Genomic DNA, 24,443 nt, shown 5'->3' on the forward strand with positions numbered 1-24,443 from the left:
GATGGTCAGGAGTTGGGTCAGCAGCAGGAGATACAATTTCCCCTTAATCTCCAGGAGAAGTGGACACCTCGGTCAAACACTTACTTGTGTTTTTCTTCAAGCTGGTTGCCAGATTGGAATGACCAGTGACGTCAGACGCTTCTGACCTTCCTGATTGGAAGAGTAGGCTCCCATAGTGCTCAACGGCAGAGGTGAACAACAGCATCTCCCCGGATCCTCCTCCACTCCCAGTTCATCCTCAGCTTGAAGAAGGGACGTCACGCTTGCATTTGGCCAGGATCCAGAAGAGCTGAGACAGAACAGAGTCTAGTTTGTGTGGAAGAAGAGTTCGGGAGAAATCATGGCCAGTTGTTGCCTGAATTCCCAGTTTGAGGACCTGAGCCCCGCGTCCAGTTTCTTGGGGCTCCCCATGGAGATGATTGTCAGTGAAGAAAGCCCAGGACCCTCAGGTGAGGGAGCTGGACACGAGAAGGAATTTCAGGGGGTTAACACTGGGGAGGAAGGGGTACAGAGGTCAGGAAGGAGCTCCTGTATAAGGTGAGTGTGGAAGGAAGGAGATATTCAGAAAGTCAGAGACTTGGGGAGGAGAGGACAGGAGCTGGAGACACAGAAAACCTGGGAAGCTAGAAAGGAGGTTAGGACCTGAGATCCAAGGATGAGAGAAAGGAGCTGGGGAAACAAAGGGAGGGTTCCTTTTTTTTTTCCTGAGTGGGAGAAATTGCTTCTCTGGTGAGTCGGTGGTAAAGAATTCACCTGCCAATGCAAGAGACTTGGGTCTACTCCTGTGTTCTTGTCTGAAAATCCCATGGGCAGAGCAGCCTCAGGACTACAGTCCATGGGGTCACAGAGAAACATGACTTGGCGACTAGAACAACACAGTGGGAGAAATTATCTGCCACGAGGAAGAGATTTTCAGGATGGGAAACTGGAAAAATGGCCCCCAAAATGGGGGGAGGGGTAGGTGGATATCAACAGAGAAAGACGGAAAGGACAACAATCTATGAGGCTGGAGAGACTGGATGGGGAGAGTTGGGGATGGGAGTGGGAGTGGTTTAGGGCTTGGGGAACCAGGGGCTGAATTCCAAAGACAAAAGCTTCATATCAAAAGCTTCATAACCCTCTTTTCCTCTCTCAGCACTCTGGGCCAGCTCCAGCTCCCTGCCTTGGCGCCCTGGCTATAAGAGGAAGTGGTCAGTGGCATTTGGAGCAGAGGCGGACGACGAGGCCCAGGACAGCTGGATCGTGAAGTCGCTGAGTGGGCTCAGGACGAAGTTGAAGAAACAGCAGGTGTTCTTGGTGCTGCCTGAACACCACGTGATCTTCAACAAGGTGCTTGGTAAGGACCCTTCCCCATCAGCCCCACAACCTCCTGTTCTATAATTAAAAAAAAAAAAAAAAAAAAACTTCTAACAACTACATTTTTCCAAGGGAGAGGAACTCCCTACTAGCTGATGAGCTCTCAGTCCCTGGGGGACTCGGTACTGATCACTCACCAGGGACACTTAGGAATGAGGCAGAATTAGATTAGATTTAGAAATGATACTGATGGCTCAGTGGTAAAGACTCCACCTGCAGTGCAAGAGACGCAGGTTTGATCCCTGGGTTGGGAAGATTCCCCTGGAGAAGAGAAAAGCTATCCACTCCAGTATTCTTGCCTGGAGAATCGCATGGACAGGGCATGGTGGGCTATGGTCCATGCGGTGGCAAAGAGTCAGACATGACTGAAGCGACAGCACAGCACAGCACAGCAGAGATCAGTCTTGGAAATGATCATCTCGTAAGATCAGGTTAACTTGGTAGCTGCACCCCTGAGAATTCTTAGCCCTGACTGAATCTAGGCCGTTTGAATCTACATGCCTGACATGACTGTCAGGTGAGAAATTGTGATAACTTGATGGCTTCTACAGTGGTACGCGCATGCATAACGAAGGGGCACCGGTCCCTCTCATTTGCTAGCCCTAGAAGGGGAGTCACCCCCTTTCCCATCCAGTGAAAGGTCTTCCCTCCCCCGGCCCTGAGTCACATTCCAGAATTTCCCCACTGGAGGTATCCTTCTCCCTCTTTGTTCTGGAATGTTCTCCTGGCAGCCCTGTTGCTATTGTCTAACATCTGCCCTCTTTTCACAGAGGATCATGTCGTTAAGAGATTCCTGGCCTGGGACAGAAACCTGAAGGTATCTGATAAGGTGAGTCATCCACTGAGAGGGATTTCTGCTCCAGCACCTGTCTGGGGTTGGGTGGGGTGGGGGTACTCTCTAAACCCAGATTTCCACTCCCCTTTCCAACCTGATGCCTTGTCAGCAACCCCCTCCGGGGGCCTGGAGGTGTCCTCTGGGGTCTGAGCCCCAGGCGAGTCACTTGGTGGTGGTCACCTAAATCCCCCGCTCTGCTCAGAGGAGACTCATCTTTGCTCCAGCTCATCAAAAGCCATCCAGTGCTGGCTGCCCTCAAATCCACAGCCCCTGTCCTGGGAGCATCGTGGACTTTGCGTCCTCTCCTCCTCCGAATAATCAGGCTCACCCAAAATGGGGCGGGGGCTCTTCTCCGAGGGCCACCACCCAGTCCCCACCTCCCTCTCTTTGTGGCTGCCGTTTAGTCGCTAAGACATGTTGACTCTTTTGAGACCCCACGGACTGTCGCCCACCAGGCTCCTCTGTCCAGGGGATTTTCCAGATAAGAAGACTGGAGTGGGTTGCCATTTCCATCTCTCGGGGATCTTCCCAACCCAGGGATGGAACCTGAGTCCCCTGCATTGGCACATGGGTTCTTTACCACAGCACCGCCCAGGAAGTCCTGCCACTCCCTTCTCTGTTTCTCCTCTTCTGGGATGTGACCTCTCTCTGTTTTTTCTTTCTGTCCATCAGTATCTCCTGGCGATGGTGATCCCTTATTTCAGCCAAGCCAGCCTCCTCTTCTGGCAATACCGGAGGATCCATTTCTTCATAGCTCTGTGAGTAGCTTGCTCTATCTCCCCATCAATGCTCAGCACCCTGGGAGGGTGGAGGGAGAGGTATGGGGCTCGTCCCTTTCATCTTTAAAAAAAAAAAAATAAAACACCTATTTGTACTGTTTATGGTGGAGTGCTTTCTGTTTGAAGTATGTTTTTTTCCTTATAGTAATTGAAGTACGGTTGACTTACCGTGTTTCAGGTACACAGCAAGTTTATTCAGTTATACATATACACATTTTTTTTCAGATTATTTTCCATTATAGGTTATTACAAGGTATTTTGACTATAGTTCCCTGTGTTAGTCACTCAGTTGTGTCCAACTCTGTGACCCCAAGGGCTGGAGCCCACCAGGCTCCCGTGTCAATCCCTGGCTATACAGTAAATCTTTGGTTCTTGTTGCTTGTCTGTTTTTTAACGAGAAATCTAGCATTCTATTCATACTAAGTCGAACAAATATAGTCAAAATGTCATAAATTTTTTAGTTATGCCAAAATTCATAAGTTTTCTAAGCTATATATACATATGATTTATATATATATACACATGTATGTATGCAAAAGATTTTCTACTACACTTGATAAAGTCTTGAGACAGAACATCAAAAAAAACGAAATGGAGAAATTAGAAAACACAAACCAAATGAAATGGGAAGACTGAATATAAAATAGAAAAAGTGAAAAAAAACTAGATAAAAGTAAAAAATCATATATATATATATGATCCATATATATATATATGAAGTATGTTTTTTATATTGTTGTCAAAACAAACCCTAATATCAGTCAAAAGACTGAAGGAAACAAAGAAATCCTGCTAAGAGGAGAGGAAGAAAGAACTGACACCATCCCGCCCCCAAGTAAACAGGCTTGAGAGTTTCATTTCCAGTTTGAATTCTTCTGTCTCACTCCTTCCCACATCAGTACCAAGTGTCACCATGTTCCATTTCTGGGTTCCCATGACAAAGGCCATGACTGGGGTCCTCATTACACAGCTGAAATCAGGTGTAAAACCCTCCCCACTTATGTTTCTTCCAAGTTTCTCCCCCAAGCCAGTCGGCTTTATTTGCCTGAATATTCTTCCAAAGACACGGTATGACCTGTGTTCATTGGCTAATTACTCACCAAAATCAAGGCCAGAGTTCAGGGTTGGAAGTCAGCCCTCTTGACAGTTGCCATCACCCTTGCTTAATGTCCGGATTCTTTATTCCTTTGTTTCACTGTTCCCTCCAAATGCCCTTCCCTCTATTTTATATTTTATATCCTTATGCTTTCTTTCCAGATATCTTTCCCACACACATTTATCTGAAGAAAATGACCTTATCCTTGAGTTCAAACACCAAAACCTTCATGATTCCTGAGCTCCCTAATTTCTGCATCCTACTAACACTTTCCTTAAAATCCTATTATAATGTGATGTTTTGCATTACTAACCACTGGGGAAGGTAGATCTTGTCAAAATACCAATGCATTGGTATTTTCCTCAGCACAATTCTTTTCATTTTGCAACGGTTTGTTATAGTGAATCTCCAAGGTAATCTGTATTGCATTTGGCTATAAAACATTCTTCCATTCATTCAGTGAAACCTTATAAAGGGCACCCTATGTGGCTGGGGCTTCCCTAGTGGCACAGCGGTAAAGAACCCACCTGCAATGCAGGAGATTTGGGTTTGATCCCTGGGTCAGGAAGATCCCCTGGAGAAGGAAATGGCAACCCACTCCAGTATTCTTGCCTGGGAAATCTCCTAAACAGAGAAGCCTGAGAGGCTACAGTCCACGGGGTCACAAAAAGTCAGACACAACTTAATGACTAAACGACAACAATGTGCTGGGGGATATGAGGTGATGGGAAGAGAGACTCAAGAAGGGCTGCTGAACTAATGCGTCAATAAGAGCCAAGCCCTAAACATATCATTTAGTAGGAAAGGGATAAATGCAGAAATAGATCAGTTCCGGCCCTCAGGAACTGTACATGTACCTACAACCCAGGGAGTCAGGTGTGTGCACATAAAACCAAAGGAAAGGAACAGAGGTTGGGATTTCATCCTCACCAACCAGGCGTTAGAGATGCCCTTCTGAAGGTCCTGCCCAGCAGTGGCTCTTTGATGACCAGGGATGCTGGGGAGGGCTGGGAAGGTTGTGTGAAGATGCTCAGCCCACATCCTTTCTAGAAAGCTGACCTCAGGCAGAGGCCCTTCCTGTCCTGCTCCTGACAGCCACCTGATGTCTTTTCAGCTACCTGGCCAGTAAGATGGAAGAGGACAACCAGGCCCACAGACAGATCATCTTTTCGTTCCTCTATGGAAGGAACCACTCCCAGCGTCCCTTGTTCCACAAACTGGTTTTCCAATTCATCTGTTCCATGAACTGGAAGATGAGGGTCACACAGGAAGAGTGTGAGAAGGTGGGTGGGCTGTGGGGGCTTGGAAGTGAGGGTGGTGAGGAGAGGAGGGATCATGGGGATTGGGGGAAAGAATTGGAGGCTGGACAAGGGGAGGTGAGGGATCGACTTGGAGAGGCATCATCATTTCAAGGGACTGTTCATCTTTGCAGATCCAAGCTTTTCACCCGAGGCTCTGGGTGTGGGATCGAGATCGTGCCCTCTTGCCCTAGGGGTCCCCCAGGACCACGAGGGCCTGAGATCACCAGCCTAAGGAAAGGTAGGTCTGTGTCCTCGCAGATGTGGGCAGAATGATGTGTTGTTCATTGACGATTCCAACTGTGGACCGCCATCACCTTCCATCCTGTGACTTAGGCCAGCTGGGCACACAGCCAGATGCTGACTCAGTTCCCAGCCACAGACTGACCACCACATACAGATGCAAGTACAGTGGGGTCCGTGGGTGCCAGGCCTCGGGGAAAACTACTTGTCACAGAGGCATGGGTTTGGCTGCAATCATTTCACCCAAAACAATGGGGTCCAAATAACAGCTTTGATGGGATGTTGGTTTTTGTGAAAAGTGAATACTTCTAATATTTCCCATATATTGTGTTTTGAGTTTCTCTTTTTAATTCATCTGTGGCCTTTCATCCCTCGGGATAGCGACTCTTAGAATTTATCTTCCATGAAGTCAATGTCTACAAATAGGATGTTAGAACAACCTACACGGTCAATGATAAAAGAGAAGTTATGACTAGCTTTATTTTCATCCAAATTCACTTTCAAATTCCTTATTGCCAGATCACCTGTGGTTATTTCCTCTGACTCACCACTCCTGGACCAGTCACTCCTCTTGTACAATGACACGTTTCCCACCTCAAGTTTTTGGTCAAGGGAGTTTATCAGAACCAGTGAAGGTTAAGAAAGGCTATCTTCAACCTGGCTTATTATGATCTACCAAAGGAGTTATAGATGTGGGCAGAGAATTAAGCAAAGGTTTGGTTTAAATTGTAAACTGTCTTAGTCCATTTGAGTTTCACTAACAAAATACTACAGACTGGAGATGTTCTCTGGAGGTCTAGTGGTTAAGACTCTGTGCTTTCAATACAGGGCACGTGAATTCAGTCCCTGGTTGGGAAGTTCCGCATACTGTGCAGTGTGGCCAAAAAAAAAAAAACTACAGCCTGAGGGGTTACGGAGAAGGCAATGGCACCCCACTCCAGTACTCTTGCCTGGAAAATCCCATGGACGGAGGAGTCTGGTAGGCTGCAGTCCATGAGGTCACTAAGAGTCAGACACGACTGAGCAACTTCACTTTCACTTTTCACTTTCATGCATTAGAGAAGGAAATGGCAATCCACTCTAGTGTTCTTGCCTGGAGAATCCCAGGGACAGGGGACCCTGGTGGGCTGCCATCTTATGGGGTTGCCCAGAGTCGGACACGACTGAAGTGACTTAGCAGCAGCAGCAGAGTGGGTTAAAAACAACAAAAACCATGGGCTCTTTTATAATCTCATTCATGGGGACTCTACCCCATGACTTAATAACCTCTCAAAGACCCCACCTGCGAAAACCATCACCTTGCTGTAGTTAATCTCTCTGTCATGTCCAACTCTTTGAGACCCCGTGGACTATAGCCCACCAGGTTCTTTTGTCCATAGGATTTCCCAGGCAAGAACACTGGAGTGGGTAGCCATTCCCTTCTCCAGGGGATCTTCTTGATCCAGGGATGGAACCTGGGTTTCCTGCATTGCAGGCAGATTCTTTACCGTCTGAGCCACTGGGGAAGCCCAATACCATCACCTTAAGGTTTATGATTTCAACATAAGAATTTTAGGGGGACACAACATTCAGACCATAACACTAACCAAGTTTAGGAGTGAGTATTATTTAAACATTAGGATCCAGGCTTAGGATTAGGGATCAGGCATCCGGTCTTATGATTCATAATGTTGACTTTTTAGTAATGTTTTTAGCATGGTTGAAAGTTCAGATTCTGAGTGGTGCAAAGGATGGAGGTGAGTTAAAACTACGGCAGCATTCTCTGAGTGCCAGCTCCCTGAGCAGAATCACCTAGAATCTTGGCCATAAAGCAAATTCCAGGGCCTGACCTTAGATGTATTCAGTCATTTCTGGAATTGGGGTTACCAAAGTCCAAGAATCACACTTGAAAACACTGGTTCAGGATTGTGGTTTAGAATGGAGAATTTGAGGTAAAACTGGGATTATTAATTAGCCTAAACTCTGGTTAGAATTGACTGAGAATGTAAATAATCTTTTTGTAATAATTTTACTTAGTTATTTATTTTTGTCTGTGCTGGTTCTTTGTTGCTGTGAGGGCTTTCCTCTAGTTGCGGTGTGTGGCTTCTCCTTGCAGTGACTTCTCTTGTTGTGCAGCACAGGCTCTAAGGTGCTCGGGCTTCAGTAGTTGTAGCACATGGGCTTAGTTGCTCCTTGGCACATGGGCTCTTCCCAGATCAGGGATCAAACCCATGTCCCCTGCATTGGCAGGTGGATTCTTTACTACTGAGCCAGCAGGAAAGCTCGTAAATGATCTTTGTATCTGGAGAGTTGCCACTTCAAAATCTGACACCCTAACTCTCTCACTTCCAGATCACCAGAGGAGATGTGGATTTTCAAGGGAAAGTCAATCCAGTCACTGATGACAGCCACAAGGAAGGACAAGAGAAGCCTCTGTGCAGATAATGGGAAAGAACCCAGCATCTTCTAGACTCAACTGAAGAGAGTTTTCGGTCGTACTCCTAGGAGCAGAGTGTGCTTCCAGGAGTCTTTGGGACAATAAGAAATCAAGGTTTTTTTCAGATTCTCTTCTTTCCTAAGGCACCACCCCAATTTTTGGATTAATTCAAATCTCCCCTGAGTTAGATGTTGGAGGCCCCATTTTTATACACTAGTTTGCCCTAATCTAGATTCATGTGAAGGTGAAATGTAGGGGCTTGGAATAGGAAGGAATTACTTTAAAATATAAAATTAGAGCCATAGCATCATGATAGATGACTCAAAGTTTGCCATCATCACTGGCTTATTTTGAGAATGTTGCCTGTAAAATTATTGTATTTATTTTTATATTTTATTTTTATATATCTACTTTAAATAGTTTCAAAATAGTCTTTGTTTTGAAAACATGTTATTCCTAGAAAGTTTTGTGATGGATATTATAGCTGTTGTGTATAGGTAAATACAATTTTGTATACATTTTCAAGAGGTTTTTGTATTTTTAATCTATTATATTTACATAATATATCGATTCTACTTATAGCTAGGTGGGTCATTCCTCCTAATTTTTGTAAACATAAATTTTAACTTCTAAAGTCCTTATTATTGAATTGTGAAAATTCAGTTGTAATTTTTTTAACTTGTCTTGAGATGTTTGTATGTAATTTTAGATTATTAAAGAGGATAATGCTGTGTAGCTTTTAGGGAAATATAATAAAGATGAAACTCTTTTCACACTCATTATGTGTGTGGTCATTACCAGTTTGGTTTGCCTGTTTGTAGTCAAACTAGATGTTATGTTGCTTAATGGCGTTGTGATTATCCAACCACATTTCTTAACTCTGAAAAATAATCCTGAATTATTTTCCACGTAGAAAAAGCAATCGAAGATGAGGCAGATCTCACATCATTCAAAAATTCAATACTGAGAGACAAGTGTTGGGTAAAAGGAAAAACAGCTTTACTGAGGAAGCCAGCAACCCTGCAGAGAAGTTGGCTTCATGTCCCAAAAAACCAACTCTCCTGTCCCCAGGTTTTGCTTGAGGATTGTAAAGGGAGCAGAGGAAGGGGCTACATACCGAAGAGCAGGTTTTGGGGTGAGTGATCAGTTCGACATTCTTTTCATCTGTTGGTAATTTGAAATGAACACCATCAATCTCCAGGCAGGAGACCAGGAGACTTTGCTCTCTCAATGCAAGAGGCCTGGGGTTTATTCCCCGGTCAGAGAACTAGATCCCACATGCTACAACTAAGAGTCTGCATACCACACCAAAGACTGAAAGTCCTGTGTTCTGCAACTAATACCCAGGGCAGCTGACTAAATATATATATATTTTTGAATGGCTTGGAAAAGCTAGATTTCTTTTTCCCTAGAAGGGAAAGGAAGGTATCCTAGGCTAATACTCTGTTATTGCCAAGCTCTGTTTATTAATACTTTAATTAGATATCTCACAAACGATCAGAAGCAGACATGATAAACCCCGTTCCCTTATTTACCACAGTTGTCTGTGAACACTGATTCTAAGACTTGAAACACTCAGGGTAAGGAAATTATTATGGCTTTGTGGTAAAGAATCTGCCTGCCAATACAAGAGAAGTGGATTCAATTCCTGGGTTGGGGAAGACCCTCTGGAGGAGGAAATGGCAACCCACTCCAGTATTCTTGCCTGGAAAATTCCATGGACAGAGGAACCTGTCCCGCTACAGTCCATGGGGTCGCAAAGAGTCGGACACGATTGAACGACTGAGCACGTACAAGGAAAATATTGGGGCACCAGGACATAAAAGGCAAGATGCCTGAAGAAGCGGTGACATTACAGACATTCCCTTAAATTAAAAGGAAATTTGATTCCCGCGTCCAAGACGCCCATCTTCTCAACACAGCACCTCTTCACAACCTGATGAGGTGAAGACATTTAAGACGTTCCCTTAACTTCATGGGGCGTGGAGACTTCTGGGAAATAGAGTCCTGGTATTTGCCCGGTTCCCGGGGGCGGGCTCTGGCAGGCGGACTTCCGGCGTCCTCCAGCGCTGGAGCGTCTCGTCCGGTGTGCGTGTTCGCGCACGCATACTGCCTCGGCGCCTCTGTCGCTTCCTGTCGCTGCCCGGGTCACCACTCACCCTCGTTCCCAGGCTCTGGCCTCCAGCAGGCGGGCATTCCGGGGCCTGCGGGGCTGGAACGCCGTTCCGCCGTGCCGGCATCCAGCGGGCGCGGGCTGTGCGCGCGAGGATTCTCGCGGGCCGGGCAGAGGCTGGAGCGGAGACCCTCAAGCTCGAGCCCCGGAGCCCTCGGGCTGGGTCGGAGAGGCCGGACAGGTGGCGGCGGCGGCTAAGGAGCGGCGGGGCTCGGGCCCGATCGTCTGCTGCGCACTGAACTGTGAAGCCCTGGGAGGGACGTTGGCCTGAGGGGAGCTTGTCCCGTAGGCCCAAAGCCATCTCCTCGCCCGCAGCCGCCTCGGGAGGCGGAGAGGAAGGACTCGGAGAGAAGAGCGCGCCGAAGCAGCAGCCCCCGGCCAGAGCCTGGGGAGCCCGGGGCCGGTCAGCGAGTCCTGACGAGGTAGGTGGTGCGTCTGCGGCCTCCAGGCGGCTGTTGATCCTGCTCCCCTCGGAGAGCAGGGCTTGGGGAGCCCGCTCCGGACCCCACGAGAAAGCGACTGAGAAGATTTGACCGCTTTGCGGGGGTCGAGGGCCCGGGCTAGAGGGCAGGGCCGGCTGCTCCCAGCCGGAGATTGGGTTTCCCCAGGGCTTGTGAGTTCTGGGTGTCCTGGGGCAGTGGGGGCCCCAGGCTTGGCCCGGACGTGCCGCGTCCACGCCTCCCTCCATCCCCGGCGCTCCCTCCATCCCCGGCGCCCTTCCTCTTTCTCTCGCCTTCTGGCGATCCTGCACGTGTCTCTCAAGACTCATCAGTACTTGGTCCTGTAATCTAAGCCTCTGGTGACACGCCACGCCCCCCTCCTCCGCGGATTCTGCCTGGTGGACTCGCACCGTGTAGTTAGTGCGTCGAGGCGTCTGTCCTGCTGCCTCAGTTGAGGGAGGAGGTGACTTGTCCCAGGTCACTGGGTCTGCAGGTGGGATCGTTAGCAAGATCGGACTCCAGGGGCAAGTGCTCTGTCCGACTGTATTGCAGCTTTCTTAATTAAAAACAAACAAAAACTCGACAGCGGTAACCAGGTTGAGTCAGCTCATTTATAATGCCATGCCTTCATGCGCATTTATCCTACTTTTGAGAGCTTCACATTCCCCATTTCCATGGAATGTTTGATTTTAATCAGTTTAAAGAGACAACGGAGTATTTAAACAGTGCCACAGGGAGGGGTTTTGGTGGTGTTTTGTTTGTTTCTTGCACTTTTTATTTAATGCTGGCAAGCTGTTTGAAAAGTGAGTCTGTTTACACTCACCAGTGAGAGTAACCTGATGAAGTTACAGGGCTTCAGATGTGTTTCTCCTGTAGGACCCCTTTAGCCTCTTCTGAATGTTCCCAGGAGGTTCCTGCCTAGGTAGGCCAGGTTACTCACGGCTTCAAGTAACTGCTTCCCTTCCTCTAGGTACACCGGTTCACAGTCTAGCTTTTTCCAAGAGCAGCAGAACATGAATGAATCCCAGGTGAGTTTTCCTATTTGTTTGTATATACTCACACTTCGTTTTGTAATGCCTTTAAGGAAGTATATAAGGATCCACATTTTTCAAATGGGCAGGTAGAAACAAATAAAAGACACTGTCGTGTAAAATACACGTTACAGAGACAGATTGGCATCTAGACTCTGTTTAATTCACATGTATAGTAGTATGATGCTTTAGGACTCCTGGAATCCAGCTGCAAATATGATCGATTTTATAGAAAAAGGAAAATACCATCCACCCCTTCTGTGATTTGTGTTGACGACAAGGGGAAACCATTTCTTGGAGAATGTCATGTGCACGTGAGAAGGCTGCCTGTTGTGCTCTGAGTGTTCCGTGAATGTCACCCACATCAGGTTGTCAGTGTTGTGCAGGTGTGCTGTGTCCTTGCTGAGCTGCCAGTTTTCCCATCAGTCACGAGCGAGGGCTGTTGAAATCTGTGGTTGTGGTTTGTCTGTTTGTCATTGCAATTCTGTCAGTTTTTGCTTCATGAATTTCATTAAAAGATACCTAAACATTTAAGATTGTTATGTTCTCTTGATTCATTAGCCACTTTGTCATTGTTCAGTGACCTCCCATCCTGGTAAGAATGTATGCTGTGAAATGGAATCTGATATTTACAAAGCCACTCCAGTTTTCTTTTGAGTCATGCGATGTGCAATATCTTATTCTGTCCTTTAACTTTTAACCTATTTGCATCTTTATATGCAAAATACAGCATTTGAAGACAGCATATAGTTGGGCCTTCTTTTTTATCCAATTTGACAATTAATTCCTATTAATTGGGGTGTTTAGGCAGTTTGCATATAATGTAAGTATTAATACAACCAGTTAGGTTATAGTCTGGTGTCTTTATTTTCTGTTCATCCCATCTTCTTTGTCTTCCTTCCTTTGAGTTGACTTTTTTAATGATTCCATTTTATACCCTTTGTTGGGTTGTTAGAACACTTGTTATTTTACTGGATACTTTAGGGTTTATAATATGTAACTTTATCATAGTTTATACTCAAGTTATATACTATTTCACTTAGAGTATAAGAAGCTTCAGTTCCATTTCTCCCATCTTGGTCTTTACACTGTTGTTGCATTTTATTTTTGCAGGTTGTACCAATCCCATAATACATTGTTATTTTTAATTATCTTTTTAAAAGAGTTTTAAGTGATGAGAGAAAATGCATAGTTCCCATTTCTGGTGCATTGTTTTGATCCACATTTTTATCTGCTGTCATTTTCCTTCTGCCTGGGGGACTTTCTTTAATATCTCTTCTAGACCATACCATACTGTTAGTTGCTCAGTCATGTCCAACTCTAGGCGACCTCAGGGAATGTAGCTCACTGGGATCCTCTGTCCATGGAATTCTCCAGGCAACAATGCCAGAGTGGGTGGCCGTTCCCTTCTTCAAGGGAACTTTCTGACCCAGGGATCAAATCCAGGTCTTCTCCATTGCAGGTGGACTCCTTACTGTCTGAACCACCAGGAAGCCCTGTATTTCTTCTAGTTGGTAATGAATTCTTTTAGCTCCTGTATGTCTGAAAATGTCTTTATTTTACCTTCCCTTTTAAAGGAATCATTGCTGCTGTTGTTTTTTTTCTCCAGTACTTTAAATGTGTTCCTCCAGTGGCTTCTTGTTTATATGGTTTCCACCAGAAATCTGATGTTATCCTTATCTTTGTTCTGTATATAAAATCTTTTTTTTCCCTCCTCCTCTTGCTGTGTTTATTCTCTTTATTACTGATTTTTAGCCATTGGATTGTGATGTGTCTTGGTTAAGGCACATCTTATTTTATGCCTCACAGCCTGTCCAAGAACAAAGAGAATCATTCCATTCATTCTCTTTCAGGAATGTTTTTAAATTTTTCTAGTATAGATTTTGTACATTTCTGTTGCTATTGTAAACTGCATGTATGCCCAAATTACATCTTTTTCCTTTTTATGTAATGAGAGCTGTTGCTTTTATGTGTGTTAACTATAAATTCTGTTATCTAACAGAGTTCCTCTTACTGATTTAGTTCCATTGTTGATTTTCTGAGTTTTCTAGGTATAATATATTATCTGTGAATAGAAATACTTTTACTGACCTTTTGTTAGGCCTGTAATTGTTTTCTCTAATTGGAGATGATGAGTGTTTTGCCTTGTTTCTAATCTTAGTATAATCTTAGTGGGAATGTGTCTATTGTTTCCCCATTAAATTAGTCCTGACTGTAGAACTCAGAGAACTGAAGCATAAATATGTGTTTATAAACTTAAAGTGTATACATGTGATTGTATTTGTATATATCACACATACTGTGCATGGTAGGGTATGAGTATATATATACACAGGGCTTCTCTAATGGCTCAGTGGTAAAGAACCTGCCTGCCAACTCAGGAGATTCGGGTTCAACATGAGTTGGGAAGATCCCCTGGAGGAGGAATTGGCAACCCACTCCAGTATTCTTGCCTGGAAATCCCATGGACAGAGGAGCCGGTGGGTTACAGTCCCATGGGTTCGCAAAAGACCCACAAAACTTAGCAACTGAAAAACACCACCACATGCACGTATTCATCTTAGTGAAGTATCCATCAATTCCTATTTTCTTGAGGGTCTTTTTTTTAAAAATTAGGATGCATTTGAATATTTTCAGAGGTCTTTTCAGCACCTTTGGAAATGTGACGCTTTTCCTCTTAGCTGTATTACAATGGCAGATTGTATTAATGAATTTCCAAATATTAAACCAGACGATATGCTTAGAAAATGTCCCATTTAGTTATTATTATTATTTTTTTTTTGATTGCTCAGTCTTCTAACCCCTGCCACTTCTTGTCTTCTGAACTAAATTAACCCAGAAGATTTTTACTTCCTATGTGTGTGCTCAGTCAGGTCCAACTGTTTGAGCCCCTTTGGACAGGAGCCTGCCAGGCTCCTCTGTCCATGGGATTTTTCAGGCAGGAAATATTGGAGTGGGCTATAGTTAAACTAGGGTAACTAGTGTTTGTTTGTTTTTTTTTAATATTTAACTTTAGCATTTTTATTTTCTAATCATAAAATTTTAGAAATCTTATCTGAATATTTCTTGATCTATATTTCTCCCAGTGTTGTTCTTTGCAGATTATATGGCCCCTTTTAAGGATGTTTTGTTTTATTTTGTTTGTTTATTTTTATGATCTTTGGTTCAGGAATCTCTGATGATTTTTCATTGTTCATCCTCTGTAATCTCTTTCTGAAAATGTTGGATCTGGCTTTCATACCTATGATTTTTCTGTCATCATTCCAATTTCTTATTTTCAGAGAAATTTTCTAAGTTATATATTCTGTGTCACATTTGATAATCAAGCTTCTTACTTCAGGATTTTTTTTAAATTCCACAATCCAGTCTTCAATTTCTAAGTATCTCCAGTTGCTGTTTCTTAGCAGAATGTTCTCATTTTCTGGAAGCAATATTCTGCTTAATTAATTATAAAATATAAGTCAGTGTGAGTTGTTTTCCTTTATGAATTTGGTTTCATCATTGTTGAGTTGTTTATCCTGATGCTTATTTTTTATTTATATTGTTTTTCTCAGCTGATGATTCTTGATTTTTTTTAAAATTTCATCTTTTGAGAAAATAATTTCTAATCAGTGATGGCTCAGTGGTAAAGTATCCACCTACCAGTGCAAGAGACACAGGTTTCATCCCTGGATTATGAAGATCCCCTGGAAAGGAAATGGCAGCCTGTTCCAGTACTCTTGCCTGGGAAATCCCATGGACACTGGAGCCTGGTGGGCTACAGTCCATGCGGTCCCAGAAGAGCTGGACACAACAACTAAACAGCACCAACAATGTGAACACACTTAACCTGTGGCCACACCTCATTCCTCTTTCCTTCAGGGAGGGGGTGAGGGTGTGTCCTTAGCATCACTGCATTTTTTCCTCCACATTTTTTATCGTGGGAAGATACACATGACAAAATGTAGTACGGTATCCATTTCTAAGTGTACAGGATAGTGGTCTTAAGGACATTTATGTTGTTGTGCAGTCATCACCACTATCCGTCTCCATCTGTTTCTCATCTTTCAAAACTGAAACTCTGTATCCATTAAACACTGACTCCCCATTCCCCTTCCCCAGCCCCTGGCGATCACCATTTTCTATTTCTAGGATTTTGACTACTCTGAGTAGCTCATCTAAGTGTAATTATGCAGTATTTGTTCTTTTGTGACTGACTTATTTCACTCAGCATAGTATCCTTAAAGGTCATCCATGTAGTACCATGCGTCAGAATTTCCTGCCTTTTTCAAGCTGGGTCACATTCCATTGTGTGTATTATCACATTTTGCTTAACCATTCATCCATCGATGGATGGTTATTTCTGTGTTTTAGCCTTTTTTTTTTCCTCCCACGCTTTTAGCTTTTGTAAATAATGTTGCTATAAACCTGGGTGTACAGTATCTCTTCAAGGCCTTGCTTTCGTTTTTTTTTTTTTGGAGGGTGGAGACCCAGAAGTGGAATTGCTGAATTATGTGTTAATTCTGTTTTTCATTTTTGGGGGAGCCACCATGCTGTTTTCCATAGTAGCTGCACCATTTTACCTTCCCACTAACAAGGCATAGAAGTTCCACTTTCACCACTTCTTATGAATTGTAGAGGATTCCCTAGATTCAGAGGATTCCCCCTGAACTCAGCTGAACCTGCAAAGCCTTGCTGCCAACATATAATTAAAATGGTTCACTTCTCTCTTGGTAGACCACTCTCCACCTTGTATGTGTCATTCTAATAATACCTCAAGCAGTCATTCAAGCAACACATTTTATTGTTCCCAGAATGAGATGCTTGAGATATCATTTGAAGGCAGTAAAAAACTTAGGCAAGCAAATGGCTCCAAGTAACTGGTAAGGAACAGAGGGGCCAGAGGATGAAAGCACTGAACCAGGATGGCTGACTGCTGGGCTGCACCAGCATGAAGAGGTGGGAGGCAGAGGCCTTGCCCATAGATGGCACTGAGGGAACGACAGGGAGTGGAATGCGTATGTTCACTGACCCAGTGCCTCCCAATGGGCTGTAAGCTTTTTGAGCCGGAGTAGGGTTTCATCTTTCTTCATCCTCTGATAGAGAACTCAGATACTTTAAACACAAAGTTGGAACTCTTTTTTATTTCTTTCAGTTTGAGAGTTTTTTGAAAGTTTTGTTTTTTGGCACATTAAAGAACTCAAAGGTAGTGTGTTTCTAACATGGCTTGTTTTCCTCTCAACATCTGTTAACACAAATGAGGCTTTCACTCTTCACAGTTACCTTTCCCAGTGAGCTGGGTGAGCTCCTGTCCTTGTGTGTCAGGTCCGTGTCACCCAGTTCCCATCGTGGTGCCATTACAGGGGTCAGTATCGTTCAGGGATGTGGCTGTGGACTTCACCCAGGAGGAGTGGCAGCAGCTAGACCCTGAGGAGAAGATGACCTACAGGGACGTGATGCTGGAGAACTACAGCCACCTTGTCTCCGTGGGTGAGGAGAACTGCCTTCTGAGTTGCTGCTCTACAGGGGCTTACAGTTTAAAGACTTTATGCTTGACTTTGAGGAAATCAGTAAGACCATTTAATTCCTTTTGGGCACCAGTTAGATTAATTTGTATCTTTGCTTCTCCATTGAAAGGCTCTATTTTTGATTAAGTGCAAAAATAGACACTTTATTCTGCAGCTCCTGAGGCAGCAGCTTCTGTTTAGGGACCCAGAACCCAGCAGCTGGTCCATGTTGACTCTTTCTTATTCACAGGGTATGACAGCACCAAACCCAATGTGATCATCAAGTTGGAGCAAGGAGAAGAGCCATGGGTAGTAGACAGCAAGTTCCTACAGCAGCAGCATTCAGGTGAGGTGGTGGGATGTGATGTTTGTAAATGGTCACTTAGTTTTATGTGTGGAGATTGACCCGAAAGCTAGAGTCAAGCCTGCAGTAGGCCCTTGAGTACTGCTCTAATCCTATAATTTGGTGTGTTCAGATTCACAAGATTTGTTTAATTTTATTCTTTTTTAGAAAAAGTCTGGAAAGTTGGTGACTTGATAGAGAGAATCCAAGAAAATGGAGATGAATGTTCAAGGCAAGCTGTTTCTATCAACAGCAGAACCCTGACTGAGGAGAGAGAGGATGCGTTTGATAAAACATATAATGTGGAAACAAGTCTTGCTCCGTTAAATCTAACGTCTTATAATTGTATCTCATGTGGGAAGACTTTGGAATCTACTTCAGAATTAATTATTAGTGATGGAAGCTATGCAAGAAAGAAACCTGATGAGTGTAATGAATGTGGAAAAATGTATGGAGAGAAACTCTATGAATTTCATCAAAATGGGGAAGCCTGTTCTCAAAATGAAGAAAGTATTCAGAAAATTAGTATTTTGGAGAAACCCTTTGAATATAATGGATGCACAGAAGCCTTAGACAATGAAGCCGTTTTTATTACGCATAAGAGCACTTATATGGGGGAGAAGTGCTATGAGTGGAATGATTCTAGACCAGACTTCATCCAGATGTCAAATTTTAATATATACCAGAGATCACAGATGGACTTGAAGCCCTTTGAATGCCGTGAGTGTGGAAAATCCTTCTGCAAAAAGTCAAAATTCATTATACATCAGAGGGCTCACACAGGAGAGAAACCTTACGCATGTAATGTATGTGGGAAATCCTTCAGCCAAAAAGGAACCCTCACCGTGCATCGGAGATCACATTTAGAGGAGAAACCGTATAAGTGCAATGAGTGCGGAAAAACCTTCTGTCAAAAGTTGCACCTCACACAACACCTGAGGACTCATTCAGGAGAGAAGCCCTATGAATGTAATGAGTGTGGGAAAACCTTCTGCCAAAAGACACATCTCACCCTACACCAGAGAAACCATTCAGGAGAAAGACCCTATCCATGTAGCGAATGCGGGAAATCCTTCTCCCGCAAGTCAGCTCTTAGCGACCACCAGAGAACCCACACAGGAGAGAAGCTTTACAAATGCAATGAATGTGGGAAATCCTACTACCGGAAATCCACCCTCATCACACACCAGAGAACACACACAGGAGAGAAGCCCTACCAGTGCAGTGAGTGTGGGAAGTTTTTCTCTCGAGTGTCATACCTCACTATCCATTACAGGAGTCACTTAGAAGAGAAGCCCTATGAATGTAATGAGTGCGGAAAAACCTTCAACCTCAACTCAGCCTTTATCAGACATCGGAAAGTACACACAGATGAGAAGCCCCACGAATGCAGTGAGTGTGGGAAGCTCTCACACCTCACCAGTCTTCACACAACTCATCTGGGAGAGAAGCCCTATGAATGTAGTGAGTGTGGGAAAACCTTCCTTGAAAACTCAGCTTTCAATGGGCACCAGCCGCTTCCCACAGGGGAGAAGTCGTATGAATGTAACATATGCGGGAAGGTGTTCCCTGAGCTGTCGTACTACACCATACATTATAGGAGTCATTCGGAAGAGAAACCCTATGGGTGTAACGAGTGTGGGAAAACCTTCTCCCATAATTCATCCCTCTTCCGACACCAGAGAGTCCACACAGGAGAGAAGCCTTACGAGTGTTACGAGTGTGGGAAGTTCTTCTCTCAGAAGTCTTATCTAACGATACATCACAGGATCCACTCGGGAGAGAAACCCTATGAATGTAGCAAGTGCGGGAAAGTCTTCTCTCGGATGTCAAACCTCACTGTGCACTACAGAAGCCATTCGGGAGAGAAGCCCTACGAATGTAATGAATGTGGGAAAGTCTTCTCTCAGAAGTCATACCTCACTGTGCATTACAGGACTCATTCAGGAGAGAAGCCGTATGAATGTAATGAGTGTGGGAAAAAATTCCACCACAGGTCAGCCTTCAACAGCCATCAGAGAATTCACAGGAGAGGGAACTTGAATGTACTTGACATGGAAAGTCTCCTCTGAAGTCAGTTCTCATTCTAGAAAATCCTCTGCACATAATGGATGTGGAAAGTCCAGCTGAGAATCAGATACCACTGTCTGAGGGTTCCTGTTTCTGAATGAGGAAAAGCGTTTAGGCATTGGGTTGATTCTAACCTGAATGTTCACGAAGACCAATCCCTAAAAACACAAGAAGCAAAGCTTTCAGCAACTCATTGGACAACTAGACAGTTTATACAAGAGTAAAACTCTATAAATATTTAATATTTATTTTGGATTCCAATTGTATTTACATATCAGGGAACCATACTGAGGCAAAATCTGTTGAAGCAATGAATGTGGAAAATACATTGTCTTGGCACTTGTTAAACTAAAAGCCATATTTCTGACATAAAATCTAATGTTTATAGAAACCGTATCGGAAGCTATCAGCTCTGAATAAACTTTCACTGCAGAAAATGAAGTTTTAAAATATTCTGGAGTTGATAATGAGGACTCTAGCATTAAATATGTACATGGCAGTTTCTCTTACATTTCCAAAATGTGATAAATTCTATGCAACCCTATGCAAGTTTGGGTTTCAATAATTTGTGAAAAGGCAGTATTCTTATTTGATTATTAAGCTGGCAAAATGTACTAACGTAGGCATATTGTTGAGATGTTTTACAGGTACTAAATAGTTAAAACTCATAATTTTCTATTCTTTTGAGGCATTTTCAAATGGGCTTTTAGTGAGTGCTTCATCAACAAAGAAGCCAGTGACTTTTGTACAGTTTCCAACTGCACTGGAGCAAAAAAGACTTAAAAATACTATTTTCATAAACCATACATAGATCACTTGGAATCTAGTCTGTTTGGTGAAGGACAGGTATACTGCTCACACTCTATAAAATACACCCGTCTCTCTTGCCACTCATTTTTTAACCCACAGGTTTGAATGTGCAGTTTGCCACTATGATGTAATCCAGAAATTCTGCCTGTGCTTTTATTTGATATGAATCTGGTGTCATTACTTTCTGTACTGACTTTTATTCCAGAATTTTTAAAACAAATTGATGCAACTTTCTAGCAGTCATTTTTGGTTGATTAATGCAGCGTCCCTTCTCCCCTCTTTACTCACTGGAAGAAGTTAGGTATCTACTATTACTTTACATGACACAGAGGGTGAATCCTGAGTGATCTAAACCAGTCATGATAATTTCATTCTGATTATTGTTAACTTGTTTATAGTGGTCACATGACTGAATCCTGGGCTAACATAACAGAGACGGTTCTGGAAAAAAGATAACAAAAGAGTGATCAAATGGGTCTTACTCCAGGAATGTGAGGATACGTTAATTTAAAAAAAAATCAGTGTAATTAATCATGTTGAAGAAAAGTAATCTAGTATGCAGGAGACTCTTGAAATTAGCATCCATTTGTGTTCTTAACAAACCACGTATAGAAAATAACTTCCTTTATTGGATAAAGAATATCTTCTGCTACAACAAACAGCATATTGAATGGTGAAATATTGGGACTTTTCTCCCAAGATGATTTAAAAAAAAAAAAAAAAAAAGAGTGGTATCTGCTGTCCCTGGTTTTATTCACTATTGTGCAGAAAGACCTAGCCAGGGAAGCAAAGGAAGCAAAAGAAGGAAAAGGCATAAGGATTACAAATAAAACTTGTTTGCAGATGACATGCTTTTTGTACATGGAAAATTCTAGGGAATATTCAGGTAATTAAAATTGAGTAAATGAGCAGAATCCCTGCATACAAGGTCATTATGCAAAAATTGGTTTTTAATATACCAGCAACGAATATAAAATGAAAAGTTTAAAGCAATACCACTTACAGTAATAACAGAAATCCTTAAGTGCCTGAGGGGGGAAATTATATAACACTGTATTTTTAATAATTGGGTCCAGAAAAAAAAATTCCAGAAGATTCAGTGGGATATCACCTGTTAATTCTTTCCAGGACAATCTTAACACATTATTGACTGGAGACTGTTAATTCTTTCCAGGACAATCTTAACACATTATTGACTGGAGACTTATTAATGCCACAGGCTTTAGTTTCTGCAAAAGTCCCCTGGTCAGTGGTGTGTTAAAAAGATGTCAGTTTTCCCCAAATTAATTCATATATTCAATGAGATCCTAAAATGCTAGCATTTTTAAATGGAAATGCATTCTCAAATTCATGTGAAAAATTTAAAGACCAGTAACAGTCAAAGCTATCTTCTAGAACAGATAGAAGTAGAGGACTTATAGTGCCAGATATCAAGAGCTGTTAGAAAGCCATAGGAATTATGATCCTGTGGTACTGGCACAAAGATAAACAAATTGATCAGTGAAACTATAATAGAGATTCCAGAAAACCCGTACATAATTCAGTCACTTTTGGCAAAGGTGATAATGTGTTGTAATGTGGGGAAGGCTATTGTTTCCAATAAATGGTTTATTGATTAAATTTTATAATTTAATAGAAAATAGACCAGTTGAAATGCAGTCACATATGAAATGTAAACGAATAAACTTTGCAATTCAGATACCTGGCAGCAGAATCTAGTGTAGAAGAATGCATGGTAGATGATCAGATCGTATTTGGGACTTTGTGGGCGACAGTTTCCTTTATGACTGCTCAACATTGAACAGAGATGTCCCAGTAAGACTATTTGCAGACACTGGTGGAGGTCTGGATTTGGCCAGCAGGCTGTAGTTACTGACCCCTGATCTAAAATTAAAAGAACTCCTACAGATCTACAAGAAAAAAGAAATGGGTGAAAGACTTGAACACACGAAAGAGACTATCTGCACTGAGAATAAACACATGAAAAGGTATGTTACTTTTGCTTGTAATCTGGAGAAGTGAAGTGAAGTCGCTTCAGTTGTGTCCGACTCTTTGCAACCCCATGGACCGAAGCCTGCCAGGCTCCTACATCCATGGGATTTTTCAGGCAAGAATACTGGAGTGGGTTGCCATTTCCTTCTTCAGGGGATCTTCCTGATCCAGGGATTGAACCTGGTTCTCCGTCATTGCAGGCAGACTACCATCTGGGTCACCAGGAATTCCTAACGTGGAGAAGGCAGGTTTAAAACCCCATGTGGCACTGCTGCCCACCTCTGAAGTGGCTAAAATGAAAAGCATAAAAAAGCATCAAGCTCTGGCAAGGATGTAACAAACCCATCTACACTGCTGGTGCTGTAGCCCACTGATAGAGCCATTTGGGAAAGCTGGCACTTGGAGCCAAACCTGTCTGTCTACCCTTTTAACCCAAGCCCAGCAGTCATGCATGCACGTGTCCATTGTACATGTAGGTGTCCACCAGAGGACGTGTCCTGGAATGTTCATGGCATAAAACTGAAAAACAACTCTGAAGGCACCTGTGCAATAGAACCTTAAATGTCAGTGGTGTTTCCATCAGAGAACACCATAAAGCAAAGAGAAAAATGAAAGTTGCTCAGTCATGTCCAACTCTTTGCGACCCCATGGACTATACAGTCCATGGAATTCTCCAGGCCAGAATACCGGAGTGGGTAGCCTTTCCCTTCTCCAGGGAGCAAGGAGAATGAGCAATAAGCACAGGTAATAACAGTTTCACATCGAATGCTGAGTGAAGGAATCCAGACACAAAAGCAAACAGACTATGATCCCATCCATATAAAGTATAAGAACAGGCAAAACTTGTCTATGCAGTTAGAAATCAGGATAGCAGTCAGCTTCAGCAAAGGCTTGTGAGGAGTATTTATCTGGTGCTGGTGATAATTGGTTTCTAAATCTGGGTGCTGACTATCTGAGTGTTCAGTGCACTCAAAGATATGTGTGTTTTCTGCATGTATATTACACTTCCATAAAACATTTTTAAAAGTCAAAGATGTCTACCATTTTTGTTGCTCAGCCCTTTAGCCATATTTTTGTAGATGTACATGAATATGCTGCATAACAGGAACTAAATGGATTTTGCATAACTGTGCAGGAAATACTCTTAGTTTTAAGGGTCACTACTAAGATTTCCTACATTGTGACCTCAAAGCTTATTTTCAGTATATTTTCAGTAAATATTTGGAAAGGAACAGGGCTATTACATACATTGTCATGCTCCCCTTTGGCATATGTAATGGGGTCTGGAACATATAAATAGGTCTGGACAACCTCTTCAATAAAGAACTGATGTGTGTAAGCCTTTCCAGTTTTCTCAGGTGAAATATTTTTTATATTTCTTAATTTGGGGTGCATCTTAACCATCACCTTGTCACAGAGGTGGCCTTTCCTTGAGGTCAAATACAATAGTGAGTTTGACGTGATGAAAAATTTAAGTTTTCAGGTTATCCTTTCAACGAACGTAAAATACACGGTTAACTGCAAATGTTACTGAGTGAAGGATATAGTTAATTAAGACCTTGCAGCATAAAACGTAAAAACCCTCAGCATGGGAAGTGGGGGAGGTTGGCTGGGAGTATGGTACAGCAATGAAGAATTAGGACATTAGATGGAGTGAGAGAGAAGTCGCTGGGCGTGTCCAACTCTTTGCCACCCTATAGGCTGTAGCCTACCAGGCTCCTCCATCCATGGGATTTTCCAGGCAAGAGTACTGGAGTGGGGTGCCATTGCCTTCTCCAGGGGCCCAGGGATCAAACCCAGGTCTTTCGCATTGCAGGATGGAGTGCACTGCATATTATTTGTGCCTTGCTTGCTGGTGGAGGCGTGACCAAGGAGTTAGGTGTGACCAGTGGAGGTGTGACCCTCACATTGGGCTCACTGTTCACTCTGTCTCCTGGGCTCAAGCACTAGGTATGTGGTCAAGCTAGGTCACGCCCACCCCTTGCATCATAAGCCCACTTCATATATTTACCCATGTTCAACTTGGAGCCCGTTAACTCCAGACTTTATCTCTAAGTTCTCTTAAGTAGGTCAAA

At 43.2% G+C, this 24,443-nt stretch overlaps 2 protein-coding genes across 5 annotated transcripts; both read left to right on the forward strand.

Annotated features, from left to right (window-relative positions):
- Nucleotides 1–340: 340 nt before the first annotated feature.
- Nucleotides 341–8,387, forward strand: LOC109578197 (speedy protein E4-like). Its single transcript, XM_019987190.2, has 7 exons — nucleotides 341–449; nucleotides 1,136–1,336; nucleotides 2,127–2,185; nucleotides 2,864–2,949; nucleotides 5,181–5,349; nucleotides 5,499–5,605; nucleotides 7,939–8,387. Exons 1-6 carry the CDS (start codon nucleotides 341–343, stop codon nucleotides 5,556–5,558), a joined length of 684 nt encoding a protein of 227 aa, XP_019842749.2. The 3' UTR covers nucleotides 5,559–5,605; nucleotides 7,939–8,387.
- A 2,098-nt stretch (nucleotides 8,388–10,485) lies between these two features.
- On the forward strand, nucleotides 10,486–23,716 carry RBAK (RB associated KRAB zinc finger). 4 transcript variants are annotated; one of them, XM_019987541.2, is made up of 5 exons: nucleotides 10,486–10,618; nucleotides 11,607–11,664; nucleotides 17,010–17,136; nucleotides 17,404–17,499; nucleotides 17,665–23,716. In XM_019987541.2, exons 2-5 carry the CDS (start codon nucleotides 11,650–11,652, stop codon nucleotides 19,566–19,568), a joined length of 2,142 nt encoding a protein of 713 aa, XP_019843100.2. In that variant the 5' UTR covers nucleotides 10,486–10,618; nucleotides 11,607–11,649; the 3' UTR covers nucleotides 19,569–23,716. The 4 variants fall into 4 exon arrangements, with proteins under 4 accessions (XP_019843100.2, XP_070636341.1, XP_070636342.1 ...); XM_070780240.1 differs by lacking the exon at nucleotides 11,607–11,664 and having other exon boundaries at nucleotides 10,500–10,618; XM_070780241.1 differs by lacking the exon at nucleotides 10,486–10,618 and having other exon boundaries at nucleotides 11,643–11,664; nucleotides 17,010–17,216.
- The last annotated feature ends 727 nt before the right edge of the window (nucleotides 23,717–24,443 follow it).

This window comes from Bos indicus, chromosome 25 (genome assembly GCF_029378745.1).
Source record: "Bos indicus isolate NIAB-ARS_2022 breed Sahiwal x Tharparkar chromosome 25, NIAB-ARS_B.indTharparkar_mat_pri_1.0, whole genome shotgun sequence".
NCBI lineage: Eukaryota > Metazoa > Chordata > Mammalia > Artiodactyla > Bovidae > Bos > Bos indicus.